The 18,169-nt window shown below is 33.4% G+C and overlaps 1 protein-coding gene across 1 annotated transcript in view; it reads left to right on the top strand.

The window, feature by feature from the left end:
* Positions 1–29: 29 nt before the first annotated feature.
* The window catches only part of LOC149080943 (condensin-2 complex subunit G2-like), a 60,098-nt gene continuing 41,958 nt past the window's right edge, over positions 30–18,169 (top strand). Inside the window, exons 1-8 of the mRNA XM_089237636.1 lie at positions 30–202; positions 2,713–2,830; positions 4,530–4,691; positions 11,394–11,496; positions 13,651–13,808; positions 14,003–14,140; positions 15,197–15,291; positions 15,995–16,076. Of these exons, the coding sequence (XP_089093762.1) occupies positions 2,717–2,830; positions 4,530–4,691; positions 11,394–11,496; positions 13,651–13,808; positions 14,003–14,140; positions 15,197–15,291; positions 15,995–16,076 (852 nt within the window). The 5' untranslated portion in view covers positions 30–202; positions 2,713–2,716. The remainder of the gene's footprint in view (positions 203–2,712; positions 2,831–4,529; positions 4,692–11,393; positions 11,497–13,650; positions 13,809–14,002; positions 14,141–15,196; positions 15,292–15,994; positions 16,077–18,169) is intronic.

Here is an 18,169-nt window from a genome sequence, read left to right as displayed (position 1 = left end):
TCAGTTGGATTTTTTCAAATTCAGAATTTATTCTTCACACATTTGGCAACACTTGAACCAAATATGAAATTGGTGAAATACGCGGGGAAACAAAAAAAATCAACAGCTTTTTGTGAGTTTGACTATGGTGAATGCAGTTGATGTCACTGGTTTTTAAATAATTATTGTATTTTAGATCCTTCGTCGCGACAAAAGTACTGAGGTAAGAAATTAATATGGTGTAAATTGGCATGATATCAGTTTCTTTATTTGAATTTGTGTTATTTATACAGGCGCATAACTAAACTGGGCACTGCCCCGAGCCGAATGGGGTGGGTACGAATATTTAACTTATTTTGCATGTTAAAGCCAGGTTTTCCTAGAAATAGGTTTGTTGCGCAGCGTGAACCGCATTAGACTATTTCGCGCCGACAGAAACGTTACATAATCACGCTACGCGTTTGTTTTCCTAGCATGGCGCATCAGATCAGGGCGGCTATATAAAGTATATGGCTTTGGCATCAGCTACTCTGTCGTCTGCATGCTCCGGTTTGAAGGGAAGGGAAAGAAAACACACAAGAGTGAAGAGAATATCGGGAAAACCGCGGCGCACGACGCATTTGACTCCTCCAGAAGCAGTCGGCCAATCACGCCCGACGTAAAGCGCTGTCGTCAGGCGTATTGCGCTGTGTAGGAAAACAGTCATGCTGCTTTTCTTACTGGTGAGTGGACGGCGTGTCGCGCTGGGTGAATCACGTTGCGCGCGGCACAGGAAACCTGCTCCTAGGAAAACCCGGCTTAAGAGCAAGTTACTACAGCGCGTGCAGCGTGAAAATCGCTGATTGGTCAAAAACCTGAATTTCAAGTTATTAACCAATCAGCGTTTTCACATTGCACACGGCGCAGAAGTTCTAGGAAAACCTGGGCTAATAAACATTTTTAGAGGCCCCACAAGAAAACGTCAGCCCCAATAATTCATGCTGTGGGTCTGTACTTGAGCCAGGTTTTCCTAGAAGTCGGTTTTTTGTGCCGTGTGAACTGAATAGCACTATTTCGCGTCGGCAGAAACGCGTTACATAATCACGCTACGTGCTTGTGTATGCTCAAGGTGGCTACATAGTATATGGCCCTGGCCTCAACTATTCTGTTGTCTGCATACTCCGGTTTGAAGTGGGGGGGGGGAAGAAAATAAAAATGAAGAGATGTATGAAATTCGCGGTTCACGCTATGCATTTGACTCCTCCAGAAGCAGTCGGCGAAGCACGGCCGACGTAAAGCGCAGGTGAGAGGCGTGCTGTGCTCTGTAGGAAAACAGTCGTACCGCTTTTCTTAGTGGATGGCATGGTGCACTGCGTGATTCACGTTGCACACAGCACAGAAAACCTGTTCCTAGGAGAACCAGGCTATATATTAAAACCGTTTAGTGGGTTGATTGACAGCAACATCAAAATTATTTAGTATTAGCGAAAAAAATGTTAATGTTACAAAAACATTAAAATTCTAACTAGAGTAATTTCAGAAAAAATATTTGCCTTATTGTATGAGCATCGCCTAAGGCCGCAGCTAGAGGCAGGGGAACTAAGGAGTTCGGTTATCTCCAAAATATTAGAAAAGGACTGATATGGAATAATAAGGTTGTCTATTGTTCTATTCTTTTTGTCCTGTCGAGAAGTGCCTATTGTCCTCCGAAACAAATTTCCGACTAACGTCCTGGCATTGGCTATGGAAATACAATGATCTCTTACTTATTCAACAGTTCAAGGAAACAAGAAAAGAAGGCGCAGTGATTGAATTGAAAGTGAATTGCATCATTTGCCTTTATCCTTAATCGGGAGTGTGGGAAATTGTCTTATTACTATGAGAAACATACAAGTCAGGACTGGAGAAATTTCAGGTTGCCATGGTGACTAAAAAAAGTTGGTATTAGTGCCTCAAATTTTCTTTGTGTGGTTAAAAAATTGTAGGCTGAGAGCAGCACAAGATGGTTTGAAATTTATAGCAGCATATCTCCCAACATGAAAGATTGTCATTATGCCTCGAAAAAATCAAAAGAAGCATTATTTTGGACCTCTTTCTTCGGGTAGACATTTTTTTGTGCACTTCGACTTTTTCAGTGATTTGTTCACCCCTGGTGTTTTCTACACAGAAGAGTTTTCTTAAATTTTTTCCACAGTGATCTGTAGCAGCACTGATTGTTCTGCGATGTATGACACATTTTTTGGCATATTCTGCTTCGTGGTCCAAAGGTTGTAATTGTGAGGTCCTCCTCCCAAGAATCGTCGCAAGGGTGATGTTTTCTTGTAGAAGGTTTTTTCGCATCATCTGTGAGGTGTCCCTTGAATACATCTATCACTAAATCCTTCACTTGCACTTATAAGACTGCTCAAAGTTTTGAAGCAAATTTTTTGCGAAGTTTTTGAAGTGAATGTTGAAGTTGAATAGGCCTAAGAACCTAGTCCTGTACACGAGTGAGTAATGTCATCAAGGGGGTGTTGTATAGTGAATGTGGGGGGGGGGGGGCGAATTCCCATCCTCACCTATTCCAGTGATACAATTTTTCCACTGAACAGGAAGGGGGTGCAATCCCATTTGTCCTGCGCTTACCTATGGTTCTTCCATTATCGTTCTTGTCACTTTGAAATATTGGAAATGAAATGTTGACATTTTCTTTTGTTCTGATATGAGATTGTTGGTTTTTTTTTTCAATTTTTTGTGTTTTTATTCTTCTTTTAGTAAGATGGATGCTGAAGATTCAGGTTCAGTAGCCCAGCCTATTAAGGTTAAAACAAAATTCCTCCAGGTTATAGAATCTTCAGATGCAAAAGGATTTCTCGAATTTTATGACCAGCATGTGGGTATTGTTTTGAAATTTGATATGAATGTACACAGTCAAATTCCATTATAACGAACTCCAAAAGACCAGAGAAATCATTTCATTATAAAGGAATTTCGGGTTTTTGCATTTTTCCCATGTAAACTTATCGGGGGAGTAAAGAGGTGTTCATTAAAACAAGATTTTCACTATATCTGTATTCGTTAAAATGGAATTAGACTATTTCTCAAATAATGTAATATGAATGTATATTTCTCTAATACAAAAGAGTCATTATTTAAAATACTTGTGGGGGGGGGGGAGTCTTACAGAAACTGTGGCCCATTCATTCTATTGCTACATTGATAAGGGGTAATTCAAGTATTACATCAGCATCGGGGGGGGGGGGTTCGGATTTGCTGACTTTTGATGACAAGAGGGGGGGGGTGAAGGTTGCTTACGTCATCAACCACCCTTTTTTGAAGATATGAAATATTCTAGGCTGTTGACGAAATTTTGCTGACGGGGGTGGGGGTAAAAAATGGCTGAAAATTTACTTACGTAATACTTGAATGGCCCCTAAGGAAAGAATTTGCCCATGCTACCCTGTATATTTAGCTGGCACCTGAGTAGCGCAGTGCTTAGATGCTCATCTACCACCATGAAGGCTACCATTAGGTCCACTGATTCAGTCCTGGGAAAAAACAGATTACAAGGTCTTTTCCTATCAAACCTGAGGTGACCACCAATAGATGGCACCTTTATTTCCAGTCCAACTCAATCAGTGGGGAATTGTTTTATGGTTATATGACTGGAATTTGCGTGCAATGAAGTAGTAGTAGTATATATAGCTCAACTTATATTTAGTTGTGTGTATTTAGCTCAAAGAGGGGTTTCCAACAGTTAAACATAATTATTTTGATACACATGACAAAAAACATGGGAAACTACCAAAAATAATTTCAAAGTGGAGAATTGAAAACATTAGATGAAGACCTTTGCTGAACACAATCAGAATTGGTGTCACATTAAATGTTACTCTCAAAGTAGAATGTTTTGCCGTTTTTTTCTGTAATGTCCTCGGCTGACTGAAAATTTTCTGCAGTAAAAATTCCCATACTTGTGCTTCTACACAGATGAATTCTTTTCTTCCGAAGATTGCTTTGAACACAGTTGTTCTGCCACTTACCTCAGTTTTTTGGTGCAATCTGCTTTGGGAATGTTAGTCAACCATGCATTTCCTCAATGTCTACATGTGATGAGAGCAGTTTGAAAGCAGTAAAATTGTGAAGGAAAGGCATTTGAACATTGTGAAAGAAACATTTATGAATTGCTGGTTCAAAGAAAAAACATTTTTTTATCAAATTGTCACTGGAGATAAAAAAAAAAATGGATTCCCTTTGACAACCCTAAAAGATCAAAGGCATGGGTGCTCCAGAACAGTGTATTCTAGGCTGAATAAAAATAATTTCACTTATAGAAGACAAATATGGGAATGCAGTGCTGTCACCTTTGTCTTGCTCAAAGTACCCAGGCTTTTGCTTTTTCTCATATGCCTCACACTCAACACAAATGTTTGCTTTCAAGTTATAGCATTTTTAGCTATAATGTTTCATGTATAACTTGAATTACTCATATGAAGGAGCACTTGTATGTTGAGATTTATATTTTTGATAGTATTTTCAATGAGTTTTTTCCCCTTGTATGACTGTGGCATGTTTTTTATTTTCTCTTCCAGAAAACAAAAAAATCTCCTTTCAAATTTGAACAGTTATTAAGTTCATTTACTGATGATGAGCTAGTGAATTCATGGAAGCATATACTACATTTGGTTCAAGAGCATGCTAAAGTTGCATTAAAAGTGGAGGACAACTCAGTAGATTCAGCAGACGTTAAAATGGTAACCCATATCTTGTTCTTCCATTGATCTTGATTTAAAAAAAAAAATTACGAAAAGCATGGCTCATTAGAGTATATATGTATGAAATATTGCTATGCCGGTATTGATTAGTCAGGATGATTGTTTGCTTCAGTCAGGGCTTGACAAATCCCAGGTTTCTGGAGTGACTGTAATATTGATTTTGGCACCCCCCCCCCCTTCCCCAATATGATTGCTTAATCAGAATCTGAGGACTACACAAAAGTTTAATTTGACGCTCTTCTCCAACTGCGCTACCCCTGTGACAGATTCGCTAACAATTCTCCATCGCATCCGTGTGATGTTTCATGCAGGGTTGGCAGGTTTTAGATGCTTGCCAGTCTTTGATGGTTTAAATCTCAAATATTGTTTTTCTATATAAAAATTCCCAATGGAAATACACACATTAATTGCATTTAATGTTCAAAGTGACTATGTGACCGTGAACTGTGATGCAGATCGCCAGACCCAAAATTATTTATTTAAGGGCCTACATCTCTTTCATCATAGGGATCACTATTATGAAGGTCAATATAAATTATGACCCCTGGTCAAGTCATACCAAGGTTTTTTTGTATTGTTTTTTAATTTTTTGTCTTAAACAGACTCCCCCAGGAAGGGATGTGAAAATATTTAGCTTCATAAATAACTTAAAATCTTATAAATTTAGAAGCCCTTTTGCACAGTCAGTCAATACACGTAGTTCTGGTTATATCTTTATCTTCAACTGGAGATTTACTTCCAGAAATCATTATACTTCTCTTCTTACGTTCTTTTTTTTTCTCAATTTTTTTTTTTTCATTTTTTCTATATCCTTATATTGTGGCAATCTATATGCATTGAACTTTTCAGTCAAGAAGCAATATCTTTTTCAAAAATCTATACATTATTTGCATTTTTTGCACTATATGTTCAAAAATATGCCCCCTTATGCCCATTTGCATATTTCCAGCTTAATTGTTTCATGATAATCATGTGTTTACATTATCTATATTTTATTTATTTCAAAGCTTGCTTTAACATTTTGTTAGATAGGTTCCATATGAAATGAGCATTCTTTTCTTTACTCTTTTGAAAAATAAATAATTTCAGTATCCCATACTTTTCCCCCAAGTATGTATGCAGAGTAGTAGTGGTAAATTTATGCATAATTATGCTTTTGCTTTGCCCTACTTTGTTTTTCAAGAAATCCTGTGTTTCTATTTGTTACTTGGTGCAAAGAAACTCAAATTTTCAATTTATATACATATTCTACATCTAGGGTTTAATAAATGTGATTATATAGGTTCCAGGTAGGACAAGGCTAATAAATTTAGCTTATTTACATTATAAATATATTTCAATATCAAGATATTTTTTATATCATACATTAAGTAAATAAAAAAGGAATGCCACTTTTGCATCTAAATATATATACATGCTTTGTCATAGCAAAAACACATTTTTCCCTTTCCTATTTCTGGGATCAAAATTGGTTATATGCTAGTTATATTATAAGTTCTAGCTATATTATAAGTTTTAGATAACTCTTTTATTAAATTCCACTATTTACACCATACATTGCAAATTAAAGAAAACAATGCATTATTTTCTTCTCGAAAACATACTTGCATTTTTGATATAATACTTATTTTTCCTTTTTTTTACTTTTGAAAATGGCATTTTTCTGTTTTCTATTCAAAAGTCAATATCCAAATTATACATTTCAAAATGTACTAAGAATAGATTCATGATATTATTGTTTTCATTTTTCCATTTTTGTGAACAAGAAACAATATTCGACTGTATACCAACCGTATATATTCATTATGATGTCCGAAATGGAGTATCATTATATGCATATTTATGCACCTCGGTTTCTATTAAAGTTGCATCAATTATGTTATCTCAAAAAATAATTTTTAATTTCCCCTCATTTTTGAGAAGATATATTTTTCTGTTAGTAAACCTATATTCTATTTCAAAGAAAATGTTAATTATATTGAGTAATTAGTATCCAGGAAAACTTTATATTATAACCTGTTCACCTTTTAGAAAGGCATATTTCTGTAAATGAATTCCTATTTACTTTTTTCTTTGTATTTAACAGAAACACATTTATGTTTTTACTTATTTTCTGCAAAGACAATAACCGAATCAACTTAAGCAATTCTATTTCCATTCTCGAATTTAGTTTTCATTTAATCTACCTTTTTTTGTTGCTTTACAAAACTCTGCTTACCCGTTTCTAAAAGATTAGCACTTTGATGACTTATTCTGTGCGACAGATTTTTCCTGTTATTATTTGGACTTCTAGAAAATATTTTATTCATTTCCTGTATTTATTAACAGTAATAAAGTCCTAATACAGTTCTGTTTATACTATTTTCTTGTATAAATCACTTTATATCATTTATTGTTGGTATATAAAGTCCAATTGTGTTTTATCACTTCTCCAATTTTCCACTATTCTCTCTTTTTTTTTTGTGGAAAAATATTATGATTTTCTCTATGTTTTCATCAGTTGTTAGACATAGACTTGCATGTTGATTTTTTCACTTTTTTCTTTTTTTTAGAATTCATTTCTGTACTGTACCATTAGTACATTTTTTGGGCTAACATGCCTTAACCGTTCTTCATGATTGTATGTCACAATATTTTGAAAGTGGTCAACTCCTGAATTTTGCAGTTTCTCAAAATTTTTTTGATGTTCTTTTAACATATTTGTAAATAGACTCTATGTCGAGTTCTCTATGCAGATCTGTGATTTTAAAGTATCTTGGTGTTCCGGTAAATCTTCTTAATGTTTTATTTTGAAATACTTGTAGTGTATACATGTTTCCTTTGCATGCATATGCTGCATATAAAATTGATGGCCGAATGATTTGAGTATACATCATTATCTTGTTTTTTAGACTTAATTTTGTTCTAGGATTGCAAAATTTTGCAATTTGGTTGATATATATTGTTGCATTCACAATCCTATTTGATGTGTGTTTTCTAAAATTCAGTCTATTGTCCATATAAACTCCCAGATATTTAATTCCTTCTTTTGGATATATTGTATGATTATTAATCTCTATGGATGTATTAGTTGGTAATTTCCTGGTAGAGAACCAGATGAATTCACACTTTTCTGGATTTAGTTTAGCTCTGTTGCAGTAATTCCATCTCTCGATTTTGTGTATTTCATCTTGTAATTCGTTTAATGCAATTTGTGAGTCATCATTTGATTTCATTATTATTACGTCATCTGCATACATTCCCAGTAATCCATTGCTTGTTTCTGGGAAATCGTCCATAAAGTTATGTATGTATGGGCCCAAGTTTGAACCTTGATTTATTCCAACTTCTATTTTACCCATTCTTGACTTTTCTTCGCCTATTTGTACCTGAAATGTTCTATCTGAGAAATAAAATGTAAGAAATTTTATAATTATTGGTGGATAACCTCTCGTTACCATTTTGTGAAAAAGTCCTTTTCTCCATATGCAGTCGAATGCTTTATTATAATCTAGTGCAATTGCTGCTGTGTATTTTTTCTCTATTCTTGCTTTTTGCACATATTCCATCACTCTCAATAGCTGATATGTACCATGGTGCGATTTGAAACCAAATTGTTCAATTCTGCCCAAGTTATTTCTTATTGTTGTTTCTACTATTCTTGTTGTGATGGATTTTTCAAACAACTTAGACAGGTGCGGTAATAATGCAATTGGCCGATACGAACTTGCCTCTGCTGTTGGTTTTCCCACCTTAGGTATGACCTTTATTATGGCTTTTTTCCACATTTTTGGAAAATAAGCTATTTCCATTAGGAGGTTGAAAATGTTTGTTACTGATATTATTATATTTGGTGTAAACATCTTCACAGCCTTTGATGTGATACCTTCATAACCTGGTGTTTTTCTTGGCTTTATTTTGGCTATGTTTTCTTCAATTTCTTAGATTGTAATTGTTTTAAACGTTGTGTTGTCTACTGGAATGTTGCCTGCCAGGTAATTTTGTACTTGTCTTTCAGTGTTATTAATGAAATTTTGTGAAACTGTTTTGTTTGTAGTAAATTGCTTTTCGTATACTCTAACAAATTCATTTGCTTTCTCAGCATCTCCATACATCAATCTGTTATTTGAATTTTTTATTGGGGGCAGTTTTCCTTTCCTTTTTTTAATTTTATGATAAATTTGATATAGCGATCCATCCTCTGGTGTTGCTTCTTCTAGCCATTGCGAAAATCTCCCATTTATGCATTCTGATATGTCTTTTTTAACCTTCTTTGCTTTTCTGTTATATTGATTTCTATAATATGGATCCCATGTTCTTTGCCATGTTTTTCTTAGTTCTTTATCCTAATTTTTTCTTTAACCCAAGCTGGGAGACCCAGTAGGTTTGGATGTATCATCTTTTCTATTGTTGCGAAATTTAATGCACTCAGAATTGTTTCTGTTATTTCTTCAGTTTTTCTTTCTGCTTCTGTATTTTGATGTGGTGGTATTATTGGAGCTTCCAGTAGTTTCTCTTGGTATTTGTTCCAATTTGTGATTTTGTTTTTGATCAATCTATGGAGAATTGCAAAGTTCATTATTATCTCCACCGGTATATGATCAGAATCCAGTTCGTTTAGGACTTTCGGCTCTATGTATATATTTAGTCTCTTTGATAACGTTATATGTAGTATGTCTGGTTGATTTAAATAATTTTTATGATAATGTGTAGGCTCTTCTGACATGTACATCCTTATTCTTTCCTGTTCACAGAATCTTTTTAATATTCTTCCTTGAGTGACTATGTTATATTATGAATAAATACTTATTATGATTGTAAAATAATTTTCTACTCTCGACAGAATTACTTTGGACAATATATATGTATTTTTTCTTTTAAAATATATCATTTGAATAGAGTATAGCATAAAAGCTGAAGGAAAACTATGGAATGATTTGGTATTCTTCAATTCAAGATGATTTTTGACCTTCTAAAATCTCTTTAACTGCTTTTATATGTGCATATATAAGCATATGCTTTACTCTTTTTATAACAAATAAGTATTTAAAAAGCTCTTTTGCACCATATATGTTATGCTGATTTCTGTTATTAAATTATCTGAATAATCAGTGATACTTAAAACAATACCCTTACTCTGCATAACATTAGAATGTATCCAGCAATCAAAATATGAAATTATAGGACTATAAAGTGTCCTTTAATTTGGCAGTGCTGGCTTGTATATATGATGCTTAAGAAACTCCTGTAATTTAATTCTTGGTGCAAAAATAAGAATAAGTTTGACTATGATATGTGGTATATTTACTAGCGTTTATATAACGCAATGGTTTTCCAATTGAAACTGTCCAAACCAGGGCCGCAACTAGGGAAAGCACCGGCAGGTCTGGTGCTCTAGGCATGGGACCAGAGAAGACACAAATTTTGCCCTTTAACCTCTCCTTCCACATTACCAGGGGGGTACCAAAATGTGTGCTTGCCCTGGTCAACCAAGGATTTAGTTGCGGCCCTGATCTAAATGTGTAAAACAATGGTTTAGGTATAAAGTCCTGACAGCTCTGCTTTGATTGAAAATACTCTTTTAAACTCTGGATTTATACAACCTGACCTAAGACATTTTCAGGTGAGAAAAAATGAGTTTAATTAATGTATTAAGAGAAGCTATATGAAAATTTTTAGAATGGAATAAAATTTTGGATAGATTAGAAAATTCGAAATATTAAAACTGATATTTTTTCTCAGTAATTATAATTCAAAATATAAAACACTTTAATCTACATAAAAGTAAGTTTTTGTTATTTAACATATCTATCAAGTTACGAAAAAAAACTATTTGACAACATTAACAATAAGTTTTTGACTGTTTTGATACTGAGTTGGTTTCTGATGTGAAAAACCTAACCCCGATGCCCTATCGCACATATTTTGATTGAACAGCTTTATTTTGCTTAAAGTAAATTGAACACAGGTAGACTCTTTGTATGTTGAAAATTTTTTAATTACAAATGATAATTAATATTGTTTTAATTATTATAATAAATTAGTGTTTAAAAATAAAACATGGTATAAAAAGGTACGTTTCTCATCATGTTATATACCTATTGTGTTCAAAATATTATCCAAAAGCATTCATTTAGGTTTTCGACATCAAAAACCCAACCCTGATTTCATATCAGCCCTTTGGTGGCCTTGCATCTCCCAACTATATCTTTTGCATAGGTTTGGGACTAGAGACCATGGGCAAGCAATGTAATTTGATTCGTGACTAATTTTCTTTCTGAATTTGTCAAGTTCTGGCTGCTTTGTTTGCTTTTCTGGGAATTGAAGATGCTATTAGTTATATAAAACAGGGCTTGACTAATTGCAACAAAATTTAGGAGCCAGAAATAATTTTTAGAAGCTAAACATTTTTTTTTCTTTCAAAGAAAAACCGGTCAAAAAAATATTTCGTTTTTTAATAGACATTGCACCCCCCCCCCACTTCCATGTTGATAAGATACGCTGGCATTTAGTTTGCCTGGTATTTGTCAAGCCCTGATACAAAATGATATTTTTACATAAATATCAACTTTTAACATCTTTTGAGTTTTTTTTTTTAAATAATTGAATCCTGAGATTTCAATGATTGTTGATAAAAAAAATTAAATTTGCATTTAAATTAGTGCCATTGAAATATATAACAAGGCTGGTTTTATATTGCAGTCCACAACTGTTATACATGCTGCAGCTTTCCTTGGGAACATCACATTCGATCATTTATCAAAAGTTCCAGTATACATGCTTCAAATGATACTGTTTCTACATGGTGAGTACTTAATAAGTATTTTCACCTTTTCTTTGTAACAAAGTTTTTCCCTTTAGGATTCCAGTATAAATTCGATAAGTGATACTGAGAAATTGAATTTTCTGGATGTTATGCCAAAACTGATATTTGGAAAGAAAAGTGATTTGCCTCCTCCGGGATTTGAACCGGTTCCCTTGCATACCGGGCAAGTGCGCTAATCAATACACCAGGGACACACTTTTCAATTCCTTAATTCCTTAGTTCTCTCTTCATTCAATAAGTGATTGTTTTTATTTTTTCAAGATACAACTTTTTTAGCCTAATAATGGGTATTATGAATATCAAAACTTGCCTCATCTCTGACTAAATATTATGGAATAGTACATCAAAATTCTTTTGAGATACCTCTGATCATGTGCTAACCATGGAGACAAGGGAATTACGAGTGCCTTTCACACTTTTTAGGGAATTCCTTACCAAACTGTCCAAGCTTTGCTCCTCGATCAAAGCAATTTGAGCACCTTTTTTCGAAGGAAGATGACTTAATCTATTGCAATAATGTCGATGCTCTGTACGTTGCATTGGGGCATCAGTATAATCCCCTAGAGTGGAGGTTATTCAGATTCCTCAAAAACCAGCTTAAAAGCAGTACTTTTGAACAATGGTAATGAAAACCCCTCCATTCCCATCACTTACAGGGCTCACATGAAGGAGACAAATGAAAACATGAAAGTTTTATTACGGATGGTTCTGTATATGAAAGACATGCCTGGCACTTTTGCGGAGAATTGAAAGTCATTGCTCTTGTACTCGGTCTTCAACTAGGATATACTAATTTTTTTGCTATTTCTTGTACTTGTGGGGCAGCAGAGATAGACAAAACCATTACGTAAAAAAACAATGCCCACCGAGAAGACAGCTCTTTCCGGGAACCAAAAATGTCGTCAGTCAGCCCCTGATGGATCCCCAGAAAATCTACCTGCCACCTCTACACATTAAACTTTGATTGATGAAAAATTTTGTTAAAGGAATGAATTGAAACGGCGACGGTTTTAGCTTTCTAAAAAACGAATTCCCACAGGTCAGTGACACTAAAATCAAGGAAAGCATATTCGTTGGCCCTCAAATTCGAGAATTAATGAACGATCCTGCGTTTGATGACACCCTAAATGATCAAGAAACACCAGCATGGGAGTCATTCAAGAAAGTAGTTGAGAACTTTCTTGGAAATAACAAGACGGACAAATATAAGGACCTTGTGGAGGAATTACTTCAGAACTATATAAAGCTCTTGGTTGCAATATGTCACTGAAAAGATACATTTTCTTCATTCACGTTTGGATTTTTTTCCCTATAAAAAGAAAATCTAGATTTCAGCGATGAGCACAGTGAGCGATTTCACCAGGACATATCCATCATGCAATCGTTTTATCAAGGCAAGTGGAGCCTAAACATGCTGGCCGATTACTGTTGGACATGAAAAAAAGATATTCCTGCTGCAAAATACAGAAGAAAATCATGTAAAAATATCTTTTGAACTGCGATTAATATTAGAATTTAAGTTATTTTAAGTTGTAAGCAAATGCAAAAAATATACGGTTTTCAAAATTTTAAATGTGTTACTCAAAAACTATGCCTGACACACAAATTCTGAAAGCAGATTCGGAATCTGTGGGGAAAATACTATAAGAATGACCCTATTTGATCAAAGAAACATGAAAAAAGTGAAATTTTGTTTACCAGTGTTACCTTCATACCTTCTGTAGTAAACATTATTCAATAAAAGTAAGCAACCGGGCATTTTTAGAGAACATCAAGAAGAACAAAACTACCAGAAAATACAGGATTGTCTTACATACAGGCCATTTTGAGGAGCAAGTTGAAGTGCCAAACATGTAGTCTTTTTTTTTTTCCATTGTTAAATATTAAATAGACAAGTATTGCTTCAATTCTAAGAGTTTCCTGAGAGAGTAGAAGCAGAAGCATGAAAAATATGTGGTTATATAAGAGGTCATGTGTTTTTATAAACTTTATAAGTAAGGTTCATTAACATTAATATTTATGGTAATTAGCCCAGACCACCAATTATTTACATTGCAACCGAGGTTGCTATAGTTAAGTTAGACTGTAATTATTATTATTATTATTAATTTTTTTTTTTTTTTTTTTTTTCAGATATTCTTTTGAACTTTAGAAAAAATCAAGAAACTACGCAAGATTTGATCTCAAAGCTATGTGAAAAGTTCTGGCTCAGAAATGCGGAAGGAAGAGAAGAACTCGTTGCCAATACGATTATTTACCTTCTGAAATTCTCATTAGATGTTAAATTTAGAGTTGAGTTGGTTATATTGTTTTTTCGATGTACAATATGATGCTTTCATGTAATTTATCTAAGTTTTGATTCACTTAGTGGCTTTTCACATTTTTAGTTGTTTGTTTCAATCATACACTCTTTAATTCTTTGAAAATTTCCATATGATGTTAAACAAAAAATAGACATTTGCTTTCTTTTTTTTTCTTTCTGTAGAAAACAAGAATTAAGAGAGTTTTATTGCTCAAGGACTGCATTAGAGTTGTTCTTGACAAAGAAGATGCTGACAAGCATTTGCTTCAGTTCTATTTGAATCAGTGTGTTACATCATCGTTATACTTATCAACTAAAGAAGTATGTTTTTTTTAAATACGAATACAAAAATATTTTAAAATTAGCCAGTCTTATACTAGATAGCTAAAGGGTGAACAAAACCCAATATTTTCAGCATATCTTTGTTGTGTCCATTGTAAACACAGAAGTATTTATATTCATCTTATCATTTGAATTTATTACTAATTATATTCATCTTATAAATTTGAAGCCAGATCCTATTTGAATTGGATGTTTGAACTTCCTCCTGAACAGTGACATCTTTGATAGGTGAGCCAATGAGGCCCCAAATTGTTCTAAAGCTTCCACTAAGTCTGAAATTATTTCTTTCCTTAATTTTGAGTTCTAAATTTTTCTAATTCCTTCATCAATTCACAATTTTTATTAGTGCTTCCATCAAATCAGAATTTTCATTAATTCTGGATTTTTTCCTCATTAGCTTCAAATTTTCATCAAGTGCTTTTATTTCCATTTCATTTAGTGTGTTCATATTTTTGAGATTTTTCAACATTCCTATACATTCTGTAATAATAAAATGTCTTCTTGGATGCTGAAAATAGAGCTGCCGAAATTATTAAGATGTTTCTATGTTGTGTAGAAAACAGAGAAGACACCCACTGTGTATGTAACTAATCACTAAAGAAAATAGGAAAAAAATAGTCTGCTTATAAAATAAAAGCAAAACATTTTGTAGCATAAAATATATTTGCTTGCTTGAATCAACACTTATTCCTGAATATTGTTTGCTTAAGCAATTCTGATGACAAGTGAATTTTAATAACTTTTTGAAGTGAAAAAAAACCACATGAATCCATAAGTATATATAAAGTGATTTATCTCTGTCATATTAAACAAAACCTGTTTTGTTTTTCAAAGAAAAGTTGCATCCTTTTAAGTAAGAAGTAAATGACATGACTATCCGATGTGTTTATGAAAATTTATAGGCTTGTGAAAAAATTCTAAAATCAGTCTTAGTAAAAGCTATTTTATAGCTATAGATCATTGTCGTTTATCTCAATCCTATGTGTTTTTTTTTCTCCCGCTTCATTCTATTAAACAGTTTTGTAAATATTTCAGGGTGTCAGGTTCATTGAATTTCTACTGTGCCTAGATGCCTCCTCAACTCTAACATATCATAAGAAGATTAAGCTTAAATTTCCAGGACGCTCGAAGTGAGTGATAAGTCATTGCTACTTTATAGTCAGTTTTTCAGTTTTTGTATTATATTCTCTATTAATTACATGGATAATGTTTGTGTGTTTCTACCTTCATTATCCAGATTGAGGGTTTTCTTATGATAAAAGAAAAAATCAAATTTTGTTTTCTGTGCTTAATAAAAATGGTGATAAAATGTTTGATCAGAATGTGACCTTTTAGACTATAATTTTTTTAGGCAGTTCCATTTGATTTATTCAAGTACAATGAATGCATCACATTTCAATCCATCACATTTTAACAAATCGGTCCTCTAATCCAAACAATACATAATTTCTTTGAATGTCGTTCCTATTTACAAACTTATTGTTCAGGTCCATGCCACTTTGTAAAAATGAACAACTGTAATTAGCACTTGAGTTCTGGCACATTAATTTGTATAACAATCTCTAATTTGCAACTTGAACTGCTGCATCAAAACTTCAGTGGTCATCAACCATTCATTGAACAACTTTACTTCAATACTTAATCTATTTTTATCCGCATAACTTTTTGAAGAACCCCTTGGGACAATCTTCTGTTGCCAAACTAGAAATGTCAAGATAAACTTGAAGCTTTTAGATGATTTGTAAGGTTTAATTCTGTTTGTTTCAAGGAAAGAAAAATGGAAAACATTTTGCTTTTTATTATTTCTTGGACAAAATGAATTTTTCTTCATAGGAAAGAATGCCTGGCATATGGAACCATCTACTCAAATGCATGGATGCATGCTACAAAATCAGATTTAAAGCAGTTACAAGAAGTGAGTTTGATTACATGTCCTGATAGAATATATATGTATATGTTATACCTAGAGATGTGAAGTGAGAATATTTTCAGAGAACGAGAATATTCTCCTGGATGTAAAAATTGGAGAATAATCAAGAATATTCATTTTTCTTTTAAATAATTTAAAATTTTTTTACTAATTTTGTTTATATTGTGAAATATAAATCAGTTTTCATTGCCTGAAACATTTACAACAAAACAATTTTTGGTATAATCACCCCCAATGACAACTTTTAGTTTGAGAATATTCTCAGAATATTCTCCGGGTCATGATGAGAGGTTTTAAAAGTTTGGTTATAAAGATTTTTAGAAACCTTTAGATTAAAAGCTTAAAAAATTATTTTAAAATTAGATAAATTTTCAGAAATAAGTTCAAAACAAAAGAAAATAAATCAAAGTAGTTTGATAAAGGAAGCTATTCTTATATAATCAGCTTCATTCTAAGAAGATACAGAACTGTTGTTTTCTTCAATGCACATACACTTAAATTCTGTATTACTAACATTTCTTTAAAAGTTGTGCAATTCAGCCTTGTTGGTTTAACTTTCTTGCTTTCAAACTTTAATATTGTGGTCTACAAACTTCTAATGCCCATCTTCTTGACGGGAAGAGAGACTGGGACAGAGAATATTCTCTCGAAGGACTATTATAAGAAGTTACTAGAGAATATTCTTATCAAAAATAACAATTATTCTGAAGTTATTTATCGAGATTATTTATTATAATACATGCTATTACATATATTCTTGACAATACTCTCTGGAAAGATTTCGGTAACTGAAGAATATTCTCATAGAGGAGAATATTCGAGAATATTCTCTGGAAGGAATTATTATTAATAACTTCGGAATAATTCTCATTATTTTCTATAAGCATATTCCCAGTAATTTATGAAAGTAGTCCTTCCAGAGAATATTCTCAAGGATATTATATTTAACTATATTATAAATAACAGGAGAATATTCTTATCAAGAACTTGTCATGAATAGTCATAAACGGAGGAGGAAGATAGGCGACTGGCTATGATCGGAGGGGAAGACAATTCAAAAGAAAACATTAAAACAATAATTAACATTAGAAGATTCAGAGCACAAGACGTTTTTACTGTTGCATATTAATATCCAAGATAGAATCAGATATACAGATAAAATGATTCTTACATTCGGAATAGAAAGGGGGCCCCCGAGTTACGTTAAATTAATGAGGATGGGAACTTAGTCCAGCAGAGAGGAAATTACAATTAATTCCGGACAAGAACATGGTTATTACAAGTCTGTACTCACAGTGTTATGGTCCATCTGTTATCTCATCTGGACGACACAGACGATTATCAAGTCCTTAATAGTCCTTCACAACCTTGTTACAGGGACGTCAGGCAAGATGCAGATGTGTAGATGAGATGGTCAGTTGATCCAGTTGAAGGGAGGTATGTAGACGGCATGGAGGACCACGGTAAGTGTGGTGGATGGCGTGGTCGGATCATGTTGGTGGGGATGATAGATGTCTCCTCGTCTAATCTGACAACATCCAGTCGTCTGCCTTGCGATTCGTTTTTGTTATTGGTATTACATTATTGTGCAGGAGTAAGGTATATTACTGAGGAGTTATACTCCCATAATTTTTTATATTAGTGCATCGCGTTCTCTGCCATACATTCAGAGCGAGTCTCACATGATGACCACTCTACACTAAGGCAAGCAGCAGCAGACCGAAAACTCGTCTTTTTTCTCTTTCCTGCTCATCCTTCGGGAACAGGTTTTCTTTTTTTTTTTGCCAAACCAGCCTCTTGGCGACGGCATGCAGGTTTGTTGGCGGGGAAATTGTGTGACTTCACAACACTTATAAGAATATTCTCTCAAGTTATTTATAAAACTAGTCCTATACCAGAGAATATTCTCAAATATTCTCCGAAAGAGTATTCTCGAGAATTTTACAACTCTAGTTATACCTATGTCAGGTATATATATGTTATACATATATAAATAACCAGAATATTCTCAAGTTATTTATAATAGTAGTCCTACCAGAGAATATTCTTGAATATTTTTCTTGAGAATAGTCTCAGGT

This window comes from Pholcus phalangioides, unplaced genomic scaffold (genome assembly GCF_987345545.1).
Source record: "Pholcus phalangioides strain wild (caught in Gottingen) unplaced genomic scaffold, Ppha-v1.0 ptg000010l_1, whole genome shotgun sequence".
NCBI classification, from domain to species: domain Eukaryota; kingdom Metazoa; phylum Arthropoda; class Arachnida; order Araneae; family Pholcidae; genus Pholcus; species Pholcus phalangioides.
This window is presented reverse-complemented; position numbering and strand designations above follow the sequence as displayed.